Genomic DNA, 14,434 nt, shown 5'->3' with positions numbered 1-14,434 from the left:
TTGAATGAAGAAAAGTAAGCAGAAGCGCATCTCACAAAATTGCAACTGATGCATAGAATTTGACTATAATGTGCAAATTTGTTAATATAAAAATTTACAAGCGAGCAACAATCTTCCGAATCTTATGATATCTTATGATGGGAATAGGTTACAGTAAGAATATAGAATTTCACAGCTAACGTTACATTCTTGCCAAGAGCAGATGCAGATACCAGCTTGATACACCTCATAGCCTCTTGGAATATCCAGATCCTGCACATTTCTTGCATAGTACCATCCCTGAAAAGAAAAAAGATACAAAGATTAGGTTCAGACTGCAAACACTGTTGTGCTTTAGCAGCTAAAGATAATCTGCATTGAAGATATTTGATGACCTATGTGGCTATTCTCAGAGTCTCAGACACAGATCTTGTGTTGGGAGGGCAAATATAGAGTGTAAGGCACACCACGACTCAAGACTTCGGACATGGCCACTTTTCTAGAATTAGACTTAAAGCATGCATAAAACACTTGCCTAATTTTTCAAAACTGTTTTCACGAGTTTCCATATTACAATACACACACATATTAGAAGTTTGATTGATCTGCGAACTTCTGTTGTTTTTTTATCTCAAGCCAACATTTGAGCATATATAGCATAATTATCTCCTCTTTCCATAGCTTTTAATTCTTTCCTCCACAACTTTGCAGTTTAAGGATGAGGTGAACTTATATAGCACAAGGCTGCATACTTGAAGAAGAGGCCCGAAAAACTCCATAAGGGGGCGTTTTGGTTCACAAACTGATATGGGGTTGGAATCAAGAATGAAACCATAGTGGTATGGGTTTGGAACTTGATTCTTAATACCATATGTTTGGTATGATTATAAAATGCAATGTTTTTCTTTTATTTAATGCCTAAATATATGGGAATGAGCCAAACCCACCTCAACCCCAAGGTTTCTAAACCCCATACCTTGGGGGTTTGAGGTATGGGTTTGAAACTCATAAAATCATAAAACAAACATAAGGTATGGGTTTAAACCATTCTAAACCCATACCTTATACCTTAATTATGTGAACCAAACACCCCCTAAAAAAGTATACACTGAAATGGCTGGTGATGCTCTCATATTCCCTGGTCTACAGTGTTTGGAAATTGGAATAGATACTCTATCCTTAAACACTATATTAAAAGGCTCATTATGCAAGCGGGTGATAGACCAAGGACAGGCTTTTAAGGATTGGTGTAAATGCTGATTAACTATGCTCTGTCTGTGGTTCAGCTCCAAAGGCTCGTGTTCATTAGTATGCAGATTGTATATACAGTGAAAATTGTCCTCCATATTAAAGCAGTGTAAGAGTGGCTATCAATTGTTCACTTAAAAAGAAATCCCTACCAATTGTTCACGTGGACAAGAAAGAACTTAAAATGCTCTAAATACCAAAAGAGAGTACAGCTGCAATAGCAGCTGGCAAACTAGGAATAACTTTGAGGAATAATGTTTTTGAGAGTATTGAGACTGATGCAAAGGGCATACAGGATATAAATTAATTGAATTTTTTTTATATAGCAATATTAGAAACATATTAAGTTGTTAAGTCCATCAGGATAGAAAGCTGTTTGAGAATTTGTGAAGGAGATGGATTGAAGTGTTTTACACTTATACCTACTGCAGTTTGGGGAGTCTTACCTAGAATTCTTGAGGGTTTTCAAGCTACAGTATGGACAAGGTTTATTGATATTTCGACAGGAAAATTTCTTGTCAAATATTAGAACCATACTACGTATTACTATTGTGTTTGAGTGTAATTGAAGTGTCAAGTAAAGATTTCATACCCTTAATAGAAAATCAAGTGTCAGACACTGTTATGTAATGTAACACAAACTGAGGATTTGAAGTAGCATAGTCAAATAACCTATTGGCTAACAACCACCTAATTTAAATCCTCTCTATGTTACAGTAATAATGACGAATGTATGTGAAGTTGTAGCATTGTGAATCCATACCTGCACCCTTGCAGACTTTGCAATCAATCTGTCCTTTTTCTGTCTTCATTTTTCCGTCATTGCAAAATACGCATTTTGTACCCCCTGTATATCAAGAGGCAAATCTTTTTCAAACACTGCTGGTTCATCGTAAAAATGCTTCGACTATTTGAAGTTTTCAATCTTTTGAATGCCACAAAGAGTCAATCAAGTTCTCAGTTAACAGATAAAAATGTAAAAGTATAAAACATCAACCTCCCATTTGCATACAGAAAATATTTCTAATGCAAAACATATGTGCAAATCCTAAGATCTTCAATCACCAACAGTCCAACACTAAACATGCTTTCACTCCTATAGTGTACTTCAGAATAGTTAGTAAAAATAAAACTTAAGATAGGTTTGGGGAATGAAGATAAGCGCATACCATTTCCTGCACATCGATCACAAGGAACAGGATCGCCCTGCAAAAGCCTATCAGTTATTCACCCATCAACACTTATATCTAGAACAGAAAAATGCTCCAGTCAGTACCAACATTGAACAACAGTATTCAAACTCCACTAAATTGCTTGAATTAGTTGGGATTATTACTTTATTAAATGTTATTGGAACCTTTGGAGGTCAGCTCCATTAATAAATTGACCAAATCAACAATCCTTACTTTGCATTTCAATCAAACACAGCTCCTAAAGTAGTTCTAACTACGAAGGTCGAGGACTCGAGATTAAGGTTGTGCACACTCTTGACTACCCAAGACCCCCACCCCCACCAACTACCAGATACATGTATGGTGGTTGATGCTTGCAGCAACATTACTAATTGATTGGAAATACAAGTACATTAACCAACTAATCACAAAATGCTATTGTTCTTACAAAATATTACTTCACAAATTAGAAGTAATATTGAAATCAATCACCTGATTAATTACCCTAATGTTAAATAGGATAAAGATAAGGTACAATTCGATTAGTTGATTACAACTAAACAATTTCATATTATATACTTACATTTTCCACAATGCTTACATCAACTGTTTATGTCAAAATTCAAACTCCTTGTTTCACAATTCACATAATTATTACAAACATAAATTAACCAGGAACTCAATTTGAAACCATGTTACTCGGACTTGTTGGCTATTATGATCAAAATAAAGTGTCAAGGATCCGACATGGGTACTTAAGGCGAAATAAAAAGCCGATACCGAATGCAACTAACTCAATGGCAATGCAATCAAATTAAAAATCCCATTACAAAATTCAGCTAAAAAAACAAAAATTAAGGAAGTACCTTAAGGCCAAGGAAGAGAGAGAGTGTAATTGCAAGCAAGACGCTGACAGTAACCAAGAAAGTTTGGGTATCAGGAGGTCTGTCGAAAAGAGCAAGCATGAAAATCGGAGGAATTACGAGATTTTGCCGGGAATTTTTGAAAATGGGATTTGGACAAGATTTATTTTTGAATTTGGGAAATTTGGAGTTTTTGTTGGGAATAGAAGAGGAGAGAGAAATTTGGAAGAATGAATGAGAATGAAAATGGAGACGACGATGCTGGTCAGGAAGAGGGTAGCAGCTGTGGTTCAGTGACACCGCCATGGATAAGACACACTACATTCAATCGCAATTACGGGGTGTTTGGTACTACGGGCTACAAAGAGGGAAGATATAACTTTTTTTTTTTTTTTAATTTATTTTTTAAGAATTCATTAATACAATATTAGGACTAGTTTGTTTCACTTTATTTTTGGACTAAAAAAAATAAAAAAATAAAAAATAAAAAAATTGAAGTGGGATCTTATTAGATTTGCAATAATGTGTATATTATTAATATGTGATTTATAATTTTTTTTCATTACGAAATTAAAGATATTTAGCGATAAAAAAATTACACATAAAACAACACAAATTTTTGTATCCACAATTTTTATTTTTTTATTATTTTTTTTAAATACCACAACTCTTCTCTCTCTTTTTTTCTTACCTTCTTCTCCGAGCCAAATCACACATCACCAACAACCATATCTCTACTCCACCCATTTTCTCTCTCCTCTTTTATTAGCTTCTTCTTCAAGCCAAACCACACATCATTAACAACCATATCTCTACTCTACCCATTTTCTCTCTCATCTTTTCTAAATTGCTACAATTAAAGCCCGAAATTGTAGAAATTGGGTGTCAAATTGTTGTGAAAAATTGTGATTAATTATTCTTAAAATCATGAACAACATTTGAAGTAGTGAAATCGATGAGAACCAAAGAAATTTGAGCTCCTTTTCTTCGTGGAATCTCAAATCGAACATTCTACGTCAAAAATTGTAGGGTGTTACTAGTTTGGTCAGGGGTTACTTGTAGGGTGTTACTGGTTTGATCAGGGGTTACATGTAGGGTGTTACTGGTTTTGGTCAGGGGTTACTTGTTGGGTGTTACTGGTTTTGGTCAGGGATTAGGTTACTTGTAGGGTGTTACTGGTTTGGTCAGGGGTTACTTGTAGGGTATTACTGGTTTTGGTGTTACTGGTTTTGGTCGGGGGTTACTTGTAGGGTGTTACTGGTTTTGGTCAGGGGTTAATTGTATTACTGGTTTGGTATGGGGCCTACAAGCAACCTTTTTTTTTTTTTTTTTTTTTTTTGAAACCAACCTACAAGCAACCCTTGAATAAGTAACAAGTAACCATTAAATAAGTAATTCATACAAGTAACCTTTAACGTAACTCATATAAGTAACCCTTGAATAAGCAACTCATACAAGTAACCCTTGAATTAACCCATACAAGTAACCCCTAAAAAAAAAAAGTACCCTTGAATAAAAAAATATAAGTAACTCTTGAAAAAAAAAATACAAGTAACCCTTGAATAACTAATCCATATAATTAACCCCTAAAAAAAATACAAGTAACTCCTGAAAAAAAAAAATACAAGTAACTCCTGAAAAAAAAAAAAATACAAGTAACCCCTGAAAAAAAAAAAAAAAAACAAGTAATCCCTGAAAAAAAATACAAGTAACCCTTGAAAAATACAAGTAACCCCTGAAAAATACAAGTAACCTTGATAAAACCAGTAACCCCGTTATGCGCGTGAACAATAACCCCGTTATACGCGCGTCAGAATCCGTTATTTTTACTGACTTGGCAGCAGGCCACACGGTGTGGCCTGCTGCACCAAAAAAGCTCTGATAAAACAATGGTCTGATCTGAACTTATTTTTTCTCATCTGATTTGAACTTATTTTTTCTGAAATAAGTAAAAATAAGGTGAACTAAACAAGACCTTAGCTTACTCCCTCCGTTTAGAATGCATCAGACGTTGATTTTTTTTTTCACTTTTTTTTTATTATTTATGCATTAACTTTGACCATATCATCATTCTTTTTAAACTTAGGGCATGTTCACATTTACTGAACTGAGCTAAAATGAACTAAACTAAACTGAACTGAACTGATTAGAGCTGAACTGAACTGAGCTGAATTGAATATTTTATGAGAGAGGGAAATTAGGAGCTGAACTGAACTGATTGGAGCTGAACTGAACTGAACTGAAATTAAGTAAACAGGCTCTTAGGCTCATAAAACTCGAGGAAGTAGTAATGAAGGTTTGATATGTATTTGCAAATACATATCAAACCTTAAAATATTAAAAAGTATTGTAAGCACATGGGGGTGAGAGAAAGGAGGAGTGAGATTGGCAAGTGGGACCAATTTTTAATTGTACCACTAAAAGCTTATATAATGTCATTGAATATGTAGTGATATTATTTCTATACGTAGTTGGTACCACTAAATGAATATACAGTACCATTGAATGAATATATAGTATCACTGAATGTTCAATGATACTATTTGATCACCCAGTGGTACTATTAATCATCCAGTGGTACACTTAAATCCAGCACGTGGGGGTGAGAGAAAAGGAGGAGAGAGATGGGTAAATTTCATGCGAAATGACTCAAATGCCCCTTGATATGTACATACAAATACCTATCAAACTTCCCTTTAGAAGGCCTCCATAAAACTCTAATAGTGGGTAACCCATTGGCCACATGCCCACACCAGCCAATAAGGTCTTCAATCTTCATCTAAGCTATAATTGGCAGTTTGACACAAACAAAAATATAATGAACAAACAAAATTTATAAAACAAATAATGATAATCTAAATGGAGTAAACAGGAAAACTATAGTACATCAATAAAACTTGTACAAAAACAAAAAGAAAAAAACCTTGTACTCCGTAACAAGTCTAACTACTCATGACTAACTTAAGTTTTGCAAAGAAGAAACTAATAACAACAATAGAGGTGAAATTGTTGCTAAGAAGAAATGCTACAATTATCAAATTTCTGGACAAATTCTTGATACCCCCATACCATAGAAACTAATAAACAATACGTTGATGATGAATTCGACCCGTTGATTATCTGTTGCTCATTGAGATCTTCGGTATCACAATCTCGAGGCTTAAATGATACCTTACCCTTTAGTGTTTCAACACTTTCACCCTTAACCAAAACATTCAAATTAACTTTTAAAATAAGTGAAGCAATTGATGGCACATCAATCACAGATTTTCTCAAATGTAGTTCATCACCGCCCTTTACCAACACTGACTTGCCCTTTTCAAAGTTAGTTCATCACCACCCTTTACCAACACAGATATAATGAATTGAAGAATTGGATTAAATCATTGTACACAATTAGTGGAGTAATAATCGCTGGCAGAAATTGCACATTTCATGATACAGTTAATCCCTGATGATTTTGAAAATTTAAAGAGTGTATGAGAATAAGGATGTAAGTAGTTGTTTTTTTAATTAAGAAAGAAGACTTATACAAGCAAATTAACTAATTTATTCTTCTTATTTTCATAATGCTACACAATATGCAACTTGAAATTTCATCTCCAAAAAAGCATATTCCAATTAATAAATTGTTTAAACGTACGAAACATTATAACAAGTCATTTTTTATTTCACGTAATTTGTTTTTTTTTTTTTTTTGAAGCAAACGTAATTTATTAACCAAAACATTCAAATTAACTTTTGAAATAAGTGAAGCAATTGATGGCACAGCAATCATAGATTTTCTCAAAGGTAGTTCATCACCACCCTTTACCAACACTGACTTGCCCTTTTCATAAAGAATACTTTGAAAGTAGTCCTTCTCATATTTGGTGGAGTAATTGTAGTTGCTATACCTACCATTAATACTCCAACAAACACGACATTCACCTTCATTCTCAGGCGTCGATAATATAAATTTTACCTTAGCTTGTATTGCATCCTGAAATATCGTGTAATATGCGGCCGTGTAACCATGTTTACTAGGAACTGTAGAGCACAAACGTCTATTATACTCAGGCAGAATCCTTTCACTATATTCCAAAAATCCTCTGCTGATTTGATGACCTTTACCATCCTCCAAATCAAAAAACATACCAAAATTAGGAGCCGTGATACAATATTGAGCTAGGTGCGGATATAAGATGCCAACTTCCAACTCGTTTACACTAAAGCAATTCTTGATTTCAGTGATCTCATATGCATCCATTTCTCCAGTGAGACTCGAAACATCACCAAAATCATCAAAAGAACAAATGGAAACACAAAATAACTCCACAAGCTCTTCGGGGCAGGAATTTGTGAGCCTGAATAATCAAAATTAGATCAAATTAAAACTTTAAAAAAAAAACAAAACTTCAACGGTCAACTTTCTAGTGTACCAATTTTGTCTTGAATAGTTTTGTGAATAGCAGGTGTTAGCACTGTCAAAACGGTTTGACAATTCGGTTTCGGTTCGGTTTGAAATCGGTTCGGTAGTCAATCGGGTCGGTTTGGAATCGGTTTAATTGTCTCACGGGTCGGTTTTGGTTCGGTTTAAATAGTTATCGGTTCAATTCGGTTTCGGTTTATTCTTAAGCGGTTTTAATTCGGTTCGGGTTGTAAACAGTCCGGGTAGTAAACGGTTCGGTGCAGGCGGGTTGCGGTTTGTTAACGGCGCGGTGTAAACGGTTTTTATTCCGGTTCAAACAGTTTCGGGTTGGAAACGGTTTCGGGTTAGAAACAGTTCGGTCTTTTTTGGTTCAGTTTATAACTGGTTCGGTTCTTTTTCGGTTCAGTTTTTAACTGGTTCGGTTCTTTTTCGGTTCAGTTTTTAACTAGTTCGGTTCTTCGATTGTTTAACCACTTTAACGTTATTCATATCGGTTCCATTTCAAGTTTGCTAAATTACGGTTCGGGTTGGTTTTCGGTTTCAAAAAATAAATTGTTTATCGAGTTGTTTAGATTCGGGCAGTTAAATGGTTTTGGTTTGAAATTTGATAGTACTTGCTAACCTTTAGTTTTCACAATTTTTATATAAAGTCGCGAAACATTTCATATTTAGGCATCATATTATAAACAAATTCTCTTTGATTTTATAAATACATATTATGTTCTGTTTCAAGTGTAGTCATACTGATCTTACTAGTTTATTACGAAGTAGATTATAAGAGTTAGTGTATTAATGTATTATTGTTTTACAATTAGGTTATTATATGCTTCTTATTTATTCATTTATATACTACACAGTATCATAATCATGATTTGATGAGTTCTTGTGAAATGGAAATTTGCAATTTGGTAATTCGATACTTGATTAGTCAACAAGACTGATAATTATGACTCGTTTATCATTATATATTTTCATGAAATTATGAAGATATAACAAAGTGCTTTGATTTGTATAATGAAAGAAAACACTAATGATTGATTAACAAGGTAATATTGATTAGTTCACTCGATTATATGTACACATTATTAACACATGTCATCTAACCATCTCATAGTTAAATATTCGTATCATCGTTATTCGTATGTATTAGTACAAAGTTATAGATTCATTACTTCATTAGTGATCTTTTTAAATTTATCTATTTATACATTTCATTAATATAACGTTTTATAATTTTTACGTGTATGAAAATAAAGATATACTAGTAGTCTAGTAGATGTTTTAATACGTGCCTTGGGCATGATCCCGATCAAATGGGGCAAAAAAATACTAAAGAATTGAGGGAATAATATTTTTGTAGATGAATGTACAACACACAAACACACACGGATCACCACTCTCAACCATAGATTAAAAAATCAATGGTTAGATTCTTTCTCCCACAACACACACGGATCACCACTCTCAACCATAGATTAAAAAAATCAATGGTTAGATTCTTTCTCCCACAACACACACAGATCACCATTCTAAACCATAGATTAAAAAATCAATGGTTAGATTTACATGAAACCCTTTTGAAACCCTTTCACTCTCACTTTACCACCATGCATCTATCTAATTATTTTAATTATAAATCAATATATGTGATAAAATAAAATCAATATATAGCATATTCATAACTCTTATGTTGATTAAGGTAATTTTTAACTTGCTTTGGATAATTTGTTAGTATTGCAAAAATTATTACTAGTGTTACTGGATGAAAATTTAAGATTTTGTGGTAAATTGAAAATTGTGGAGTTTTGTCATTGTTTTATTTAAAAGATCTACGGAGTATTTTGGAATAATATACTCATTTGTATCTAAGGGAAAATTTTTCAAATTATATAACTCAAGAAAAGTAATTATGAGTCTCTGTGTTCCGGGCCAAATTAAGTTATGCAAATTGAAATGACCAATCAAGTTATTAGTCTACTCCGTAATTGTTTGGGGCCTTCCCCTCGTTTTGCACCAAAAAAAAGTTATTAGTCTAATTAAGGGGTTAAGCTAAGCAAAATTATAGTACTCCTAGTTATCATCAGTCCACAAAAAAAATGGGGGACATTGAATTAGTTGCTTATTAAGCTCTTTAATTTCATAAATATACATCATAAATATACATCATCTTTATGATAATATAAGCGTTGTTGTTTAGCTCGTCTCTCAAAAGTTTAATTCCAATCACAATTAATTTTCCAATGCAACAGCTACAGCGCAACAACAAAAATTATTTAATTTGCAACATCAAGATTCAAGAGAATTTCTATATATCAATATATGTGATAAAATAAAATCCATTTAATTATATAAAAAAGTTTGTAAACGCTTCGATTTAGAAGCGGTTTGGTTCATAAACGGTTCGGTTTATAACCAGTTCGGTTTACAATCAGTTCGGTTTTTAAATGGTTCGGTGTAAACGGGTAGTAGTTTGCTAACGGTTCGGTGTAAGCGTTTTTTTGCCAGTTTAAACGGTTTCGGGTTGGAACCGGTTTCGGGTTACATACGGTTCGGTTCTTTTTCGATTCGGTTTTCTTTCAGTTCGGTTTATATTCGGTTCGGTTTTTTAACGGGTTCAGTTCTTATACGGTTTAACATTATTCGGGTCGATTCGGTTTCGGGTTTACTAAAATACGGTTCGGGTCGGTTTTCGGTTTCAAAAAAATCGGTTTTTAATCGGTTCGGTTCTCATTTGGGTCGGTCGGTTTCGGGCAGTTAAACGGTTTCGGTTTGATATTTGACAGCACTAGCAGGTGTACATTAATTTTATTGTAAAACGGTCACTTTAACTATTTTTATTATAACCTTAACCTTATTGGAGAAAAATAATACGAGTAACTTTTACAGTATAAAAGGTAACCTTAAAGTAATTTTGATTAACTTTAACTCGTTTTATAAAAAATTAACGTACACCCGCCTTTGGAGAATTCGTGTTTTGTCTTACAAAAATGTTCTAAATCGAAAGAGCGGCAATATCAAGTTAACATGTATGTGTATAGAAAAATATTCAGAATTCAAACAATGCATACATATCAAAATTTCCACTTACCATTTTCGATCGCACAATGGTTGTAGCCGTGGTTGAATATAAACACCAGTGTCATTGGATGTCACCTCCTTAAGCTGTAGCCAAAAGAATAATAAAGATTAGATCAAAAAAAAAAAAAAAAAAAAAAAGGAACAACAATAAAACATACTAACATGCTTCTTATGTTCAAAACTAATCTCTTCTTCCCAATCTAATTCTTCACTTTCACTGTCACTAGGAGAATCATCCCACTCTCATAGATAATTTTCTGGTAGCTTATCAAAAGCATGCTTCCAAGTCACACTTACTAACATCCGACATTTTTGCCCAACAATTTCCTTTTCATACTCCTCCACAATACAATAACGTGTATCCTCTGGAATGAATTCCAATTCACTCACAATCGTCGTCTCTTCACCATCGAATTTCAAATCGGCTATGATTTGTAATGGCGCGTATACTGGCACAGTTAACACACACAACTCAGTAGAAACCCCAAATTTTAAATTCAAAGACCCGTCAAAAAGCTCATGGAATACTTTCCTATTCCTAAGTATAATCAATGCTCCAAGTTTCAATTTCACTTTCTCGGAATCAATTTGATCGCTTCCAACATTAAGAAAAGTAACGGTTATACAAGCAAGTATTGCACAATGAAATATTGTGTAACCCATTTCAAGGGAACTTTCAAGCCTACGTGTAGTGTGTTCGACATTGTAATTGAGGGTGCAATATTGCACAATGTCGTAATCAACTTTCCGAGAGAAATTTAAAAACTTCCAATCGTTAAAGAATACAACATCTCGGATCCTATCGATAAGTAAAATATGTAACCGGAGGTTTTTGGGAAGACATCTAGGGATACCTAATTTAGATTTTTGAAGGATGACCGATAAATCATCTTCCAAAATCACGGTTTTGGCATGTTTATGATCTAATTGGAAGAGGGTAAATACGTTTCCCTTGTCATCAACCAATCTAATATGACCATATAATTCAATTACACAACTAGAAACGAGTCCTTGTACATCATTATTATCATATCCCTTTCTCATATCCATATATAAAAACAAGTCCCTGTAGATTTTGATAGACGACAACTCGAACAAAGGTGATGCTGGAGTGTGAGGATTACGAGGCTCACAATAATCCGATTCCAGTATTTCCTTAGCACGTTCATCATACCAAGGATCCGTATCACCTTCCGCAACACTTTTCATGAAATCGACATATCCTGGTGCTCAACATCTACCTATTTCTTCTTACTCGTAGACATTGTATATCCTTGAAAACTCATTATGTTTGACTTTATATCCTTAATTATATTATCTTATTTGGATATCTTTTCCTAGTTATTAGCTTCCTATTTCTAAAATTACCATAAGATAAGAGTTGTGGTAGGAATAGGAAAGTGAGATATAAGATTTGTGTGCCCTAGCTGCCAAATCAATATAAGATTATTTATTCATCTATTCTACAAGAAAAATCCAATCTCATAGTTTCATCCTAATAATAAAGGCAAATTTGATTCGAATATCAAATTAAGTCTCCAGAAACAAAATCGAATTTAGAAATTATAATCAACAGCACAAGTTACCTTATATGCATGTATATTTTTGGTCTTGTTTCTTTAGAGTTTAGAATATACTTGGATGGATCTTTTTCTTCTTGCTGATAAAATGATGTGAGATTGAGAATATATATCCAATTTTTGTACACCAACTGTTTATGAAATTAGGAGCCGTGATACAATATTGAGCTAGGTGCGGATATAAGATACCAACTTCCAACTCATTTACACTAAAGCAATTCTTGATTTCAGTAATCTCATATGCATCCTTTTTTCCAGTGAGACTCGAAACATCACCAAAGTCATCAAAAGAACAAATGGAAACACAAAATATCTCCACAAGCTCTTCGGGGCAAGAGTTTGTGAGCCAGAATAATCAAAATTAGATCAAATTAAAACTTTTTTTTTTAAAAAAAAAACCTTCGTCGCTCAGCTTCATAGTGTACCAATTTTGTGTTAAATAAGTCTTGTGCACAACGAGTGTACATTAATTTTTACGAGTAACTTTTACAGTATAAAAGGTAACCTTAAAGTTATTTTAAGGATTTTTCGTAAATTACCACCCCAAAATGCACCATGTATTGAAATAACCACCTTTTTTTTTGAAATTAAAAATAACCACCCATATTTTACAAAAAAAATGTAGGTTTTACCATCCAACCTATACTCCGACCAGCTTTTCGAGCATGGGCCCCACATAACGGCTGTTTTTTATTTTTATAAAAGTTGTTTCTCGATTTATTTCCTCCCTTGTTTCACAAACTACTCCCAAACTTAAAATTCTTCATTTTTTCCACAAATTCTAACAATTTTTACTCCAAGTTTTGCAAATTGACAAGCGAATCCTTTGAAGAACGCAATTAAATTTTTTTTACACCAATTTGTACAGCAAGGTAATTGAAGATCGCACTTAATTTTTATTTTTATTTATTTTTTTAGTTATTTTGCAATGATTAATGAAGTAGAATTCAAGTTATATGATATTTTTTGTTTGGAATGTGTTTTATTAGGAATTTAATGATGTAATCGTTGTTTGATTCATTCAATTTTACTTGAATTGAAAATTAGGGTTCTTCATAATGAAATTGTGCATGCTCGGAAAACTAGCCAGAATATAGGTAGGGGTTGTAAAACCTACAGCTTTGTAAAATATGGGTGGTTATTTTTAATTTCAACAAAAATGGGTGGTTATTTCAACACATGTTAAATTTTAGGGTGGTAATTTACAAAAAAAATCCTTATTTTAATTAACTTTAACTCGTTTTATAATAAATTAATGTATACCGCCTTAGGAAAATTCATGTTTTATCTTACAAAATTGTTCTAAATCGAAAGAACAATATCAAATTAACATGGAAGTGTAACGAAAAATATTCAAAATTCAAACAATGCGTACATATCAAAATTTCCACTTACCATTTTTGATCGCACATGGTTGTTGGTTGAATATAAACACCAGTGTCATTGGATGTCACCTCCATAAGCTATAGCCCAAAGAATAATAAAGATTAGATCCAATTTAAAAAAAAAAAAAAAAAAAAAAAGGGAAAGAACAACAATAAAACATACGAATAAATAATTTTCTGATGGAAAAAGCTTCTTATGTTCAAAACTAACCTCTTCTTCCCAATCTAATTCTTCACTTTCACTACCACTAACAGAATCTTACCTTAGAAGCAACTTTAATGAAAGATAGAAATATCAGAATCGGAAACGTGGACTCGTGGAGTGCGCTTCAAGGGATGATATTAGAGAGAAATATTAATATCAATATATTTTAGGTTAAGATAATATTTTATATTGCTTAGGATATCCTGTCAAAAAATATATTGTTTATATATTGCTTAGGATATATTTTCCTAGTTAGCTTCCTATCTCTAGAATTAACAGAGTGCTTTTCCAAAATAATGTTGGGAAGAATTGTAATTCCATAAATAGCTCTACTTTTTTTATAAATTCCCAATCTACCGTCCACGTCATCAATTAAATTAATTTTTTTTTTGATTTTTTTGGCAAAACCGCTACTTGAAGTAGCGGTTTATATAGGAAAACCGTCCCACCTAATACTATTATTTTTTTAAAAAAAAAAGACCTTTTTTCTTCGCTTTCCCATGTCGTTCAAAT

The 14,434-nt window shown here is 33.0% G+C and overlaps 1 protein-coding gene and 1 long non-coding RNA gene across 2 annotated transcripts; both read right to left on the bottom strand.

Annotated features, from left to right (window-relative positions):
* Positions 1 to 29: 29 nt before the first annotated feature.
* On the bottom strand, positions 30 to 3,634 carry LOC145621115 (protein BUNDLE SHEATH DEFECTIVE 2, chloroplastic-like). Its single transcript, XM_081675848.1, has 4 exons — positions 3,266 to 3,634; positions 2,397 to 2,433; positions 1,991 to 2,074; positions 30 to 279 (listed from the first exon to the last, which is right to left on the bottom strand). The coding sequence occupies exons 1-4, from the start codon at positions 3,566 to 3,568 to the stop codon at positions 227 to 229; spliced, it is 477 nt and encodes a 158-aa protein (XP_081531974.1). The 5' UTR covers positions 3,569 to 3,634; the 3' UTR covers positions 30 to 226.
* A 3,479-nt stretch (positions 3,635 to 7,113) lies between these two features.
* On the bottom strand, positions 7,114 to 13,946 carry LOC145621108 (uncharacterized). Its single transcript, XR_014108354.1, has 3 exons — positions 13,727 to 13,946; positions 10,762 to 10,835; positions 7,114 to 7,608 (listed from the first exon to the last, which is right to left on the bottom strand). It is a non-coding gene; the product is annotated as an uncharacterized LOC145621108 (long non-coding RNA).
* Positions 13,947 to 14,434: the final 488 nt, after the last annotated feature.

Source organism: Chenopodium album, chromosome 3, assembly GCF_948465745.1.
Source record: "Chenopodium album chromosome 3, dcCheAlbu1.1, whole genome shotgun sequence".
NCBI classification, from domain to species: domain Eukaryota; kingdom Viridiplantae; phylum Streptophyta; class Magnoliopsida; order Caryophyllales; family Amaranthaceae; genus Chenopodium; species Chenopodium album.
The sequence above is the reverse complement of the archived record's forward strand: the minus strand, read 5'-3'. Positions and strand labels throughout refer to the sequence as shown.